Here is a 14,186-nt window from a genome sequence, read left to right on the forward strand (position 1 = left end):
AAGATCGGTACTATCAACATAAGAAGCCTGAATGGCAAAGAAATGGAGCTAGCTGAGGAATTCGATAAGTACCAGATTGACATAATAGGGGTGACTGAAACCAAAAAGATAAAAACTGGTGAGATCTTTATGAGCAATAAATACAAAATGTTATATTCAGGAAATGACAATCAAGGAAAAGAAGGAGTAGCCATAGTATTGAACACAAAATACGAGGCTAATCTTCTTGAATGGCAGGCAGTCTCAAGTAGAGTGATGTGGGCTAATATCAGAATGGGGAATTGGATAATGAGACTTATTTGTGCCTATGGTCCCACAGAAGGTTCTACTAAGGTAGAAGTGGAGGAATTTTTTGATGCTTTAGAAAAAGCAACTGACACAATGAAAAAGGAAATGTTGGTCCTTGTTGGGGATCTAAATAGCAGAGTAGGAAATGATTGTCAGACATACAAAAATATTTTGGGAAAATTTGGAGAAAAGAGCAAAGCTAACAATAATGGCAAATATCTGTTGGATTTCTGCTCAGGACATGGATTAGTTATTACTAACACCATGTTCCAACATAAAAATGTGTACAAATTCATATGGAGAGAAGAAGCAAGGAATAAGTAAAGTCTCATTGACTATGTCATTGTTGATAGTGATGTTTTCTCCCTGGTGCAGGACACCAGAGTGTACAGAGGATTTGAAATTGGAAGTGATCACTCTTTAGTCTTGAGCAGGATAAAATTGAATTTCATATTGAAAAGAAGAACATGTAAGAAAGTTTTAAAGCAAATAAAAGTTGAGCAGCTGTCAAATGTGAACTGTAGACTAAAATACACAAACATTATTGAAGAAAAAAATGAAAGAGTTTGAGAACACTAACCAAATCTTGGAGATTCAATGGAAAGCTTTGAAGAAAACCCTGATTGATTCAGCCAGAGAGGCATGTGGTGAGGTTGTGTGCAAGGATAGAAAAATCAGAACTCCACGGTGGACTCAGGAAGTTAAAGAGGCAGTGAAAGAAAAGAATAAAGCATATAAGTTCCTGCCAAATAAGTCACCTTGTGCGCTTAGAAAATACAGAGAAAAATGTAAGAAATCTAAACACTGTGTAAAATTAACTAAACAAAAGTCATGGGAGGACTTTGGCAAGAATATAGAAAATAAATATCAAGAAGGTGGCAAAATATTCTGGAGGTTGTTGAAGAAGCTTAGAAATGGAGGAAAGAGTGCTGTAAAAGGAGTTAGAGATGATAAAGGTGACATGAAAATGGGAGAAAAAGATATCCTTGAAGTATGGAGTAATTACTTTGAAAAACTGCTAAATGAAACAAGCAGTGATGACAGCACAGTGATAAAAAACACTGACCAGGCATGCAGTCAGGAATACATATCCATACTTGAAGTAGAAAAAGTCATCAAAGGCTTGAACTGTGGAAAGGCAGCAGAAGTAGATGATATTTGACCAGAAATGCTGAAGTATGGTGGTATAAAAGTCTTACAGTGGCTGCACTGCATAATTCAGAATGCCAGGACAGAGGGACGAATTCTGGATGATTGGAATAGAGCTCTAATAGTACCCATATATAAAAAGGGAAATAAAATTGAATGTGAGAATTTCAGAGGTATTTCCCTACTGAGTGTTACTGGCAAGATCTATGCAAGTATAGTTGAGGAACAGTTGAGAAGAATTGCAGAACGAAAGCTTGGTGAAGAACAAGCTGGATTCAGGCCAAATAGAGGCTATCAGGATCAGATCTTCACTTTACGACAAATAGTTGAGAAAGAATGGGAATATAACAAAGATCTGTATTTAAGTTTTGTCGATCTGGAAAAGGCATCTGACAAGGTGCCAAGAGAGAAGCTATTCAATACACAACAGTTATATGATGTCAATGGGCATTATATCAAGCAATACTTAGTCTGTATTTGAGTTGTAAGTCAGCAGTTAGAATTGAAGGATATACAGGAAGATGGTTTAATATTAAATCTGGTGTGAGACAAGTATGTACATTATCCCCTCTGTTATTCATCATCTACATGGATCACATTATGAAGGAAAGTGGTATTAAACATGATATCAGAATTGGAGATATTAATGTCAGCTCTTTGCTTTATGCAGACGATGTTATACTTCTGAATAAATCCACTACAAGTTTGCAAGATTCTCTGACTAAATTGAATAACGGTTGTAATAGATATGGTATGAAGGTCAGCATTAAAAAGACAAAGACAATGAAAATAGGTAGAATTGTTGAAAATGTCAACTGCGTTGTGAACGGGGAACCTGTGGAACAAGTAAAACATTTTAGCTACTTAGGCACGATTTTTAGTGAAGATGGTAAATTAAATATGGAAATAGACAACAGAATCAACAAAGCTGGTATGGTAGGAAGTCAATTGAATAAATTCATATGGAATAAGAGAGAAATTAGTCGGAACACTAAATGAGCTGTATACAAGACAGTGTTCAAACCAGTTTTAACTTATGGATCTGAGAGCTGGGTCAGAAGTAAAACACTTGACCAAAGACTAGAAACCGCAGATATGAGAGTCCTGAGAAAGATTAGAGACGTGAACAGATGGCATCAATGGCAATTTCATATTAAAAATGAGGATATTAGGAAAGAACTTGACATTGTCAGCATCCAGGAGTGCGTTAGCAGAGCCAATCTCAGGTGGTATGGTCACTTGAACAGAATGGGCAAGGAAAGATTAGCAAAACAAATGTTCTCTGCCAGGTTGGCAGGAAAATGACCCAGAGGAAGACCAAGATATAGGTGGATTGATACGGTACAAAGTACCTTAGATCAGCGCTTCCCAAACTGTGGGGCGCGGCCCCCTTGGGGACCGTAGGTTTTGTTGAGGGGGGCCGTGAAATAATAAAAACAAATTTAAAATGTTTTAAGACTAAGTAGATTTTTTTATTTTAAAAGAAACGTATTTAACTTTTATTATTTATTATTTCTTTTTTGTTATTTTTATATTTTAATGGAGAAATTCACGCATTGGTGTTGGTTCACAAACTTTGCTTCTTGCGTATTTCGGCGTTTATTGAATATTAGTAAATATTGTTTATTCATATGTTTCATTTCAAAGCACTGGTTAATTGTATTTACTTCGAATGCTCTCCAGGGAAGCTCCAAATCTTCCTGTCCCTTTCATCACGCGTTCCTAATCAGGGACTGTTGATATTGACTTTATATACATATCAAAACTCGTTTTATATTATCACTGTCATCCAAGCTAGTTTTCTGTTACCATTAAAAGTTTCGCATATACTTCACACATGAAAAAAAGCTTAAACAAGTTCATGTGGGTAGATAGTAACTCGCTTGCAGTGCTAAACAACACGCCCTCCCTAACAACCACTATACTGCAGAGGCAATAAAAACAAGTACTTTTATTATGCCAGTGAATAAGGCATGAGGAGTCTGTGTAATATATTTCTCAACAAATAGGGCAATTAGAGACAACTGGGATAAAAACACACTAATTAATGAATCACATGTCCCCTCATACAGAAACTATGCTGTATTGACTGAAACAAAACCATATGTTGCATGGGCAAACACAGTATCTAACTAAAAACTATTGTTATTAATTAGATGTGTGTGAGTTCGATTTCCCAAGGCAACAATAAAATTCAACCGAACATGTTAAAATTCGTAAAAGTATTAAAACTAAGTAATATATATATATATATAATGAAGGTTATGGCAGTTTCACATATGGAATTCGGTTGAAGAGAGTTAGCATTTCAACTCAATTGTCAGCTATGCTTTTATCTTTCGGTTGCGCGATCGTTTATTAATACCGCACCAATCATATGCACGTTTTAATAACCTGCCTTTGGTGTCTGTTTCGCATTAGGCTTAATTACCGTAAAGGGAGAAAAGTCACAAAAGAGAAAAATGTTCCTGGTCTGGGGATTCCTTTATTCAGGTAATATTCACTAATTTCATGTTATCAGTCTGTGGTGTGCCAGTATCGGTAAGTGGTGATATTATTTGATCTATTCTACGTTAAAAAATTTAACCCTGAGATGGATAAGTGGCTGATAAAAAATAAAAAAAAATTCCTGCGAACAATCAGAAGAAGCAGAAATAGACTCAAATAAAAAAGGACAGTATTTCATATTTTACCAGAACAGCCCGCATCGTCTTCAGAACCAAACAGTAAGAGGCAAAAAATGTAATATATGCATTTGATTTTTGCAATATTCGCTGTGTATGTTTTGTATTGAATATAAATACAATAAATATTATAATAATATATCTCTCTATTATGATTTTTTTTCGAGGGGGGCCATGAAATATTTTAATTTTTGCAAAGGGAGCCCTGACATCCAGAAGTTTGGGAAGCACTGCCTTAGATGATAGAAATATAAGATCAGATAATGTTGGAGTCTTGACAAGTAACAGACTGATTTGGAGGAAAATTGTAGATAGGAAGTTAGTAATGATGTAATTTTTTCATGTAGTACTATCATATCCTGTACACCCCTTGAGGGTACATGTCAGGAATATGATGATGATGACCTGCCATTTTCACTTTCCAAGTGCTTAAATAGCTGAAATATTTTACTTGTTCTATAGGATCGCCATTCAGAATGTAGCTGAAGTTTTCTATGTTCCTGCCTATTTTCAATAGTTTTTATTGTTGATTTTCATGCCAAATTGATTACAGCTGTTTTGAATTTAGTTAGATAACCCTGGAGACTTGCACTGGATGTGTTTAGGAGTATATCATCATGATTTGCATAAAGCAAAGAGCTAAGTTTGCTATCTACGATTCTAATATCAGGTTTAATGCCACTTTCTTTCATAATGCAATCCTTATAGATGATGAATAAGAGTGAGGGAAATATGCATCCTTGTCTTACACCTGATTTTACGCCAAACGATCTTCCTGTACCTTCTTCAATTCTAACTGCTGACTTACAACTTAAATAGAGACTATGTATTGCACCGTATAATTTCCATTTATCTCATATAATGGTAGTGTTTTGAAAAGCTATTAGTTGTAAATGAAAATCTGATCTTGACAATCTCTATTTCCTGAATCCAGCTTGCTCTTCTCAAAGTTTCTCTTCCAATTTTTCTTAACTCTTTTCGAGTATGCTTGCACAACTCTTTCCTGGAACACCTAGTAGAGAAATTCCTCTTTAATTCTCACATTCAGCTTTATTTCCTTTTTTATAGATGGGAACTATGAGAGCTCTACTCCAATCATCTGGAATTCGACATTTTTACAGGTCCTCTGAATTATGCAGTGTAGCCACTGCAAAACTTTTATATCTCCATATTTAAGCATTTCTGGTTGAATGTCATCTACTACCAGCTGCCTTTCCACATTTGAAGTTTTCGATGGCTTTTTCTACCTGAAACATTGGTATGCACTCCTGTTTGCATTCTCCTTGAAAATTTTCTGCTACTTTCTGTCACTGCTTATTTCGTTTAACAGTCTTTCATAGTAATTATTCCTGACATCTAGGATATATTTATCTTAAGTTTTCATGATACGTTTATCATCTTTGATTATCCATGAAAATTTCCCAAAACTTTCTTATATACCTGATGGGATTCATTTCCTACTCTGCTGTTTAGATCTTCACCAAGGACCATTTTTTCTATTTTTATGTCAGCTGCCTGCTCTAATGACTCAAAAAATTGCTCTACATCCTTCCATAGGAGAATCTTCTGTGGGACCATAGGCACAAATAAATTTTAGTGTCCATATCCCATTTTGAAGTTTGCCCTCATAACTCTACTTTAAACTGCCTTCCAATCAATAAGTTTATATTCGTGTTTGGTGGTGAATGCTATTGCTACTCCTTCCTTTCCCTGATCATTATTGCCTGAATATAATATCCTACACTTGTTATTTAATAAGATCTCGCCTGTTTTTGTCTTCTTTGACATAAGAAGTGCCTTGGAAAGCATGCAGTTTAATGTCTTTGATATTTTCCTTCCTGAGGAGGAAGAAATACTCTAATCATGAACAATTTCCAAAAAAAAAAAAAACTTTGAGACTAACAAAAGCAAGAACCCAGAACATTAAAACCAGAATCCAGTTAGATCCACAATATAAATATTCAGAATGATTTCTCAACAACTATAATCTCTCCTGCTTAAACTCAAGTAAAATAAAAAGATGTTACTTGTTGTATTTGAATCCTTTGAAATTGGAACATATATATTTCTTATTTATAAATTATTATTTTGTTTGAGATAAAATTGCTATGTCCTGTTCTGTTAATTTTGGCTAATGTATATTTTATTACAGAAAACATGAAGCAGAGTGGAGTATCCTTACTGCTGCAAAGTTGATTTCTCCTGTTATCTCTAACAGTTTTGCTGATGGATATGAATGGTAAATAAAACATTTAATGTCATTTTCTTTCAATAAAACTGCCACCCAGTTTTTTGTGTATGAATTCTTAGTCTGAAACCAGCTGGATTTGTACATTTCTTAGCTACATACTGAATGTACTTTGATGCATCTCTTGATTAAAAATTATGGCAACTGAGTCCTTAGACAAGCACTCCCCCTCTTTCTCACTTACAGATGTTGTAAATTAGGACTGAGTTATCTCACCATTAGCCCACTCAGAGTACTAATTTACATCTGAAAATACTATTCTAGAGATTAAATATAAAACTTTGCTAGCAATTTCAGGTTTGAGTAATCAAGGCAGTGATTCTCATACTGGGCAGTGAAATTCATCTGCCACCTAATGACATTCACAGAACACATCACTGTAGTGGGTTTCAAATCCATAACCTGTTGGTTGGAGAGTGGAGTCTATCTACTCGGTCAGAGTCATAGTTATCCCAATAGAGGATTTTACTATTCATGCTGATTCCTTACAATCTAAGAATCAGTGTGAATAGTAAAGCCATCTCTTGGGACAACTTACACAAAATCAAAAGTTGTCTACCCAGAAAAAATTCCATAGAATTTCACACAAGAATAAAAGACATTAGACTAGCAGATACAGACATGGTAGTAACTTTGACATTGTCTCTCTCTCTTTTCACTAATATCCCTCACAAAGAGACAATAGAATTTTTAATCCTAAAATTTCCTTCCGACCTAGTGGAACCAAATTTGCAATTATATGAGGTTACTTCATATGGAAAGATAAAATATGTAAACAAGAGGAAGGAACAAAAACAGGCTCACCCTTATCGCCTAACTTAACCAACTTTTTTCTTGAACACCTAGAAGAAAGAATTTTCTTTCTTGACCTAAAACCAACAATTTGGCTGCAGTAAGTTGATGACGTTTTGCAGTTTGGAGCCATGCAGAACCAGAACTCTGTGCATTTCTACAAAAAAATCAACATTCTACATCCTTGTATCAAGTTCACACTATAAAAAGAATCACCAAACGGTATTTCCTTTCTTCTGTTTACAACAAACCAACTTTTTCAGGTCGTTATATTCGCAATACATCAGCTCACTATCCATCTCAAAAACATGGTATCATCAAATCTTTAGTATCCAGAGCACAGAATATTTGTTCTTCAGAAGAATTTCTAAAACAGGAATTGGAAATTGTCAAAGAAACAGCCTTACTAAATGGATATAATCCAATACCCAAAAAAAACGATTAACCATTCTCCTACAAATCCACCCAGACAAGAAGCCCACAAGGCTCCTATACCATATATTAAAAGCATCTCTGAACGTGTGGCAAAAATTATGAAAAAAATCTCATTGCCACCTATAAACCCATCAACCAAGTTCACAACTTTCTACATTCTTCAAAAGACAGTCTCACCAATGATGCTACCTGGCATTTACGAAGTATCTTGTTTGTGTAACTTGTCTTACTATGGACAAACAGGAAGATCTATAATTAATAATTATGTTCAGAGATATGTTATATCTCTGAACATAATTAATTGAAACGACTGTCTCACTATTCCAAAAGTTTGGAAAAATTGTTATATTCAATTGTATTAAGTAAATTTATCTATTTAATTTAATTAGTTTTAATTTCAGCCCATTAGGTTTAATCCATGAACATGAGACTATATACATAGAGAGATTCCAATTTAAGCATGGGCGCTATGTTTTTTGAATTCAATTTCCTATTGTTGTTCGATCGTTGTACTGATGATGTCTTATGAGAAATAAAACAAAATATTTACATAATAAAAAAGTTATTTACTGTGGCATACGTATTATTCTATAGTTACAGATGCTTCACAGATTTCACAATATAAGAAATTCACAATTTGGGCTTTCAATGTCTGCCTCACCCATCTTATTTGCCACACCTGGCCCCATCTGACTACTTCCTGTTCCCAAATTTAAAGAAACACTCGAAAGGAACAAAGTTTACAACTTTGATGAAATCGTATCTGCAGCTGAGGACTAGTTTGTGCAACAAGGGAAAGACTTTTTCTTAGTGAGTTGCAAATGATTCAGCAGCAGTGTAACAAGCATATAACACTCTGTGAGGAATATGTAGAATAATGTATAAGTTTAATGTATATATAATTTTTATCACAAAAATTTGGGAATGTTAATCAAAATTCAAACTGTAGCACTTCTTTGCTAGGTGTGTTGACCAGATCAAATCTTCTCCATATGCTGATTTATCCAATGACCTGGAGATCAACAAAGCTGTAACATATCTTCGGAAAAGAGAATTCAGTCAGGTTTGTTATGTAGTCAAAAGTATAATTTTCAGAGTTTGCAATTTTCAGAATTTGCAGAATGTGAAAATTTAATATTTTATGTATGCCATCATTATGTGAAATTCAGTGAAATTGATAATTCCTCTCTTTATCATTCACATTGGTAAATGCTGAAAATCAGAATCATTGCTAGTGTTGAATATAAAGTTGATTTGTGATTTCATTGTTAATGTTTTAAAGTAAACTCCAGATAATTGAATTAAACAACTGAACATTCACATATTGAAGGATTTGATTACAAATAGTGATACAGATTTGAAGATAGGATATTGAACAATTATACTTGTGCTTGATTCCTCTATTTCTTTCCAGTAGGAAAGAAGTAGAGGAATTGATAAGCAACAATGGGATGCAAAGTATACACTTGGCAGGGGAAATTTTAAAGGAGGTAGAGGAGTTGAGAGATCTGGGAGTGGTGGTGGATAAGGACCTGAACTTCAGGAACCACATTATACAAGTTGTGCAGTTGTCACATTGCATAATAGCAATGATGCAGAGGACCTTGACATGCAAAAATAAAGAGGTTATGATTCCATTATATAAGGCCTTGATCAGGTATCATATGGATTATGTGCACACATTTGGTCACTGAGTTTTCATAGTGATGAGGATATGTTAGAAAGGATCCAGAGAAGATTAACAAAGGTGATAAGTAGTCTTTGAAATATGGAGTATGAAGACAGATTGAAAGAATGTAAATTGCAAAGTGTCATAATTAGGACCTGGAAGTTGGGGGGGGGGGGATACTATTGAGACATATAAGTGAGTCAGGGGATGCTATCAGGTTAACATGGAAGAAATTTTTCATAGAATAGGAGAGAAGGGTTAGAACAAGAGGCCATCCCTGGAAACTGTATAAGGAAGGTGTGAACAGAGGAGTGAGGAGAAGGTTCTTTGCATGGAGAGTGGTTGATGAGTGGAATTCATTGCCTGAGTACGTTGCGAATGTAGACACATTGGATGAGCTATGTGTGTGGTAGTGTGTACCTCCCAAGATGAGTCTCTGACCTCATGGAGACCATATATTAATAATTAAAAAGGTTATTCATCATAAAGAATGATTATGTTACACCAGACTAAGAAACTAATTCCAACCTTATAGAATTTTTTTTTTTTGAGCAAATTCATAGAACAGGACAAAACTAATACTAATGACAAGCACCTTCTAAATTTTGGCTTGGAATATAGACTTGTCATTACTAACACTATTGAAAAATTCAGATGGAAGAACACACAGAAAGTCTTATCAGTTTATGTTATTCTTAATAATTATATCTTTAGATCAATTCAAGATATAAAAATGTACAGAGGATGCGAAGTAGAAAGCAATCTCCATCTGTTGTCAAGTTTAATAAAAAAAATGAACATCATACCTGATGTACAATATCAGATATGTGATATCTGATATTTTATATACAGGGAGAAAAAGGTCATTGGCTTCAGAAATAGAACCAAATGTAGAGACTAATGGCAAAATCTACAGAAAATATTGATCAGCTGGGAAAGCATATTATAAAGCAAAACCAGGAAAAGATTTATAAAAAAAAAGTTCCTGAGTAGTGTGTTAGGCTTGCACATTAGAGAATATGGAAAAAAATTTAGGATATTAAGGGTAATGGGTTTACAGTGATTCTACTGGACCTTGCTAAGGCCTTTGACAGGATACCACATGGAATTCTAATCAGTAAACTTCAGCATATGGGGATGGATATAGGGTTGGTGAGATGGATAGGAGGTGGTTGATGGAGAAATATCAGAGAGTGGTTTATTCAGGAGTAGAGTCCAAAAGACGGCTTGTGACTAGTGGTGTGCTACAGAGTTCTGTTCTTGGACCACTACTTTTCAATTTGTTCATGAACGATATAGGAAAGGATCTGAGATGAAGTGTTCACTTGTTTGCTGATGATGCAAAGTTGGGTAGAGCAATAGTGAGTGCACAGGATGTCAGAATTTTGCAAGATGATTTGGATAGTTTGGAGGACTGAGCTAAGGAAAATGGATGTCAATTTAAAAAGTGTAAAAAAAAGTGGCAAAGTGTAAGGTTATGTATTTTGGGGTGAAAAGATTAGCAGCAGTATATCACATTGGTGGAAATGTACTCCAGGAGATTGATGAGGCCAGGGATTTGGGAGTGTTGGTGGATAGGGAGTTGAAGTTTAGGGGGCACATCGCAGAAGTGGCTAAATCAGCTCATCAAATCACTTGGTTGCTGAAAAATACTTTAACAAGCAGAAACAAACAAGTTATTGTTCCTCTGTATCAAGCCTTGATAAGACCCCATCTAGACTACTGTGCCCAGATATGGGTGCCAGGGTTTCTTCTTGATATACTCTTGAATATCAAGAAGAAGATGATAGCAGGTCTATGGAATGAACCTTATGAGAACAGGTTGAAGATTTGTGGGTTGCAAAAATTGGTTGATAGGCAGAAAAGGGATGATATGATTGAGACATTCAAATTACTGAAGGGGTTTCTATAAGATTAACTCAGAAGATATTTTTGAGAATAGGACTGGTGGTTGGAGGACTAGGGGCCATACATGGAAGCTGGGCAAGAATGTGGTTAGCAAGGGTGTTAGAGCTAGGTTTTTTACATGGAGAGTGGTGAATGAGTGGAATATGCTGCCAGAGTCTGTTGTGGGTGCTATGACTGTGAATGAGTTCAAGGCGAGGAATGATAGATACTGTGTGAATGTCGAATAGGTGTTTTTGACATGGTGTTAGGGCCTCCCTCGATGAGTCTGTCGACTCCTTGGAGTTGCCCGCAATAATAATAATAATAGTAGTAAAGTTATATGTAAAAGTAGCAGAACAAAAGTCATGGGGAAAATTAAACTTCAATAATGGAGGAAAGAGTATAACAAAAATAATTGAGAATCATATGTGACAAAAAGTGATATAAAAGCTGAAGATAAGGATATTATGGATATCTGGAATAAAAAGGAAAAAGTTACCATATTTTTCACCATATAAGATGTGCTTTTTTATATTTAAAATTTATCTGAAAATTAGGTTGTGTTCTATAAGCTGAATTTGTCTTATAAACCAGTGCATCTTATACACCGATGTGTTTTTTTATGTATGCGTAGTTATGGTGTGTCAGCGCTTGTCGATAATGCATGATCAGTTTGAATAGTTGCACGGTCATTAGTGATCACTGATTTAAACTAGTAATCAATGCATTATTATATTTAATTTTTTTTTTATGACCCATGGATTCTACGAAGCACAGACATTGCTATACAATTGCATTTAAGCGTAATGTGATTGAGTAAGCAAAAAAAGAATAGCAATAGGGCAGCAGAGTGGCACTTTGGGCCTCTGCCTACAGAAAAAATGGTATGAACTTGGAGGAAACAAGAGCAGCAATTAATAGAAGCAAAGACTAAAAAACAAAATCTCCACAGAAAAGCAACAAAATGGCCAGAAATTGAAAGTGAATTAAAAACTTGGATAATCGATCAATGAAGATCGGGTTGCTACGTATCTACAAAAATGATTATCCAACAAGCAAAATTATTATTCAACAAACAAAATTTTCTGGTAACAGAAAGAAATATTCAATTTTACAGAGTCATCATCATGGTGCTTTAGATTTATAAAGAGAAATGATTTATGCATGCAAGAAAAAATGAAGATATCACAAAAAATGCCAGACAAATTCAAAAATAAAATTATTGAGTTTCACAGATTCATCGTAAATACTAGAAAACATGACAATTTTGAACTTTCACAGATAGCTAAAATGGATGAAGTGCCTCTGACTTTTGATGTGCCCTCAAACAAGACTGTTGACGCAAGAGGTAAAAAAAAAAAAAAGATTGTTAAAACTACTGGTCGTGAAAAACCTCACTATACTGTTGTTTTGTCATGTTATGTGGATGTGGAACAAAATTGTCACCTTTTTAATTTTTAAAAGAAACCAATGCTCAAAGAAAAACTTCTCAAAGGAGTTTACATTTATATTCATCCAAAAGGATGGATGGATGGATAAGGAAGGGATGAAGTTATAGATAAAGAAGGTGTGGTCCAGATGTCCTGGCAATTTGTCAGAAACCTGCTTTGTTAGTATGGGATCAATTTAGATGCCATAAAACCGAAGTTGTTAAGAATGAACTTTGCAAAATGAATACAAAAATAGCTTTAATCCCAGAAGGATTCACTTCCACACTTCAACCTTCAGATGTATCAATAAACAAACCATTTAAAGGATTTATGAGGGAGAAATGGGTCAATTGGATGCAATCTCCAAATTTTGAGGAAACATCTACAGGTAGGAGAAAGAAGGCCACAATTTTGCAGGCATGCAAATGAGTAAAAATTCATGGAATGAAGTGAAACGTGAAATTATTATAAAATCTTTTCAAAAGTGTGGCATTAGTAATTCTCTTGATCATACAGAAGATGACTTATTATTTCAAAACAGCGATGACACAGTTTCTGATAAAGAATCAAGTTCAGAAAATTTTGAGAGTGAAGATGAATAAAGATTTGAAAAGAAGATTAATGAAATTTATAAAAATTATTTTGTTTATATTACTATATATATACATATATATAATATTAGGGTTACCAAGTAATTTTATAAGCTTGGTTATTTAACTCCTAATCTCAAGTATTTACATATATTTTGTAAATATATGTAAATATATTTTCCATATATCCCAAGTATTTTGCATACTTGGGATTAGGAGTTAAATAACCAAGCTTATAAAATTACTTGGTAACCCTAATATACAGTATCCCCAAGTTAAAAAATTAATTACATATATATATATATATATATATTCATTTTTCTAAATTAACTGACTTAAAACCTGAGAATTATAACACAATGACATTTATTTGAAAAAACGCAACATGTTTTGTCAAGAATGACTTCATCAGGCGATAAGAACATAGAAAGATATTAAAAGACACTTAAATTAACATTGACACACTCTAAAGCTATACGATTATAAAGCCATAATATTCGACTGTAAATTACGGTTATTATGAGCTTGAACTACAGTCTGAGTTAAAGTTCTATTGTTGTACACCTGTGCGTGTGTGGAATCACGCGATCTCCAGTATCTGATAGTAAAGTTGAAAGAGTCAGGCAAATTATAGCTAAGATTATCGTTCATATGAAAAGGGTCCAAGGTGATTTCTTTTGACTCGACAATGCGGCGCTCTACCTCATCATGGCAAATGTGTAGGTTTGAAGTTGAAGTCCAATTTATTTCATGTTGATGGCTTTCGTTGTTCGTGTTTATTGAAAGCAGGACATGGCTTGATAGAGCAGTTGCTCTGGTTCTTTTATAAGCAATGTCGCGCTGGTGCTCTTCGAGTGTTAGTAAGATAGATTTCTCTGTCTGCCCATAGTAAGGCTTTCCGCATTCACAAGTGACCTTGTATACACCTGGGAATTGTAGAAGACTCTGGCTATTTTGAATTCGAAGGTAAACTATACAAACAGGTCAAAGGATTAGCTATGGGAAGCCCCCTCT

At 34.5% G+C, this 14,186-nt stretch overlaps 1 protein-coding gene across 1 annotated transcript in view; it reads left to right on the forward strand.

Annotated features, from left to right (window-relative positions):
* The window catches only part of nompB (intraflagellar transport protein 88-like protein nompB), a 277,618-nt gene that overhangs the window by 145,426 nt on the left and 118,006 nt on the right, over positions 1-14,186 (forward strand). Inside the window, exons 13-14 of the mRNA XM_090412432.1 lie at positions 6,274-6,360; positions 8,560-8,659. Coding sequence (XP_090268558.1) covers positions 6,274-6,360; positions 8,560-8,659 — 187 coding nt within the window. The remainder of the gene's footprint in view (positions 1-6,273; positions 6,361-8,559; positions 8,660-14,186) is intronic.

Source organism: Typopeltis vanoorti, chromosome 22 (assembly GCF_054136105.1).
Source record: "Typopeltis vanoorti isolate ZY-2024b chromosome 22, IOZ_Tvanoo_1.0, whole genome shotgun sequence".
Taxonomy (NCBI): Eukaryota; Metazoa; Arthropoda; class Arachnida; order Uropygi; family Thelyphonidae; genus Typopeltis; species Typopeltis vanoorti.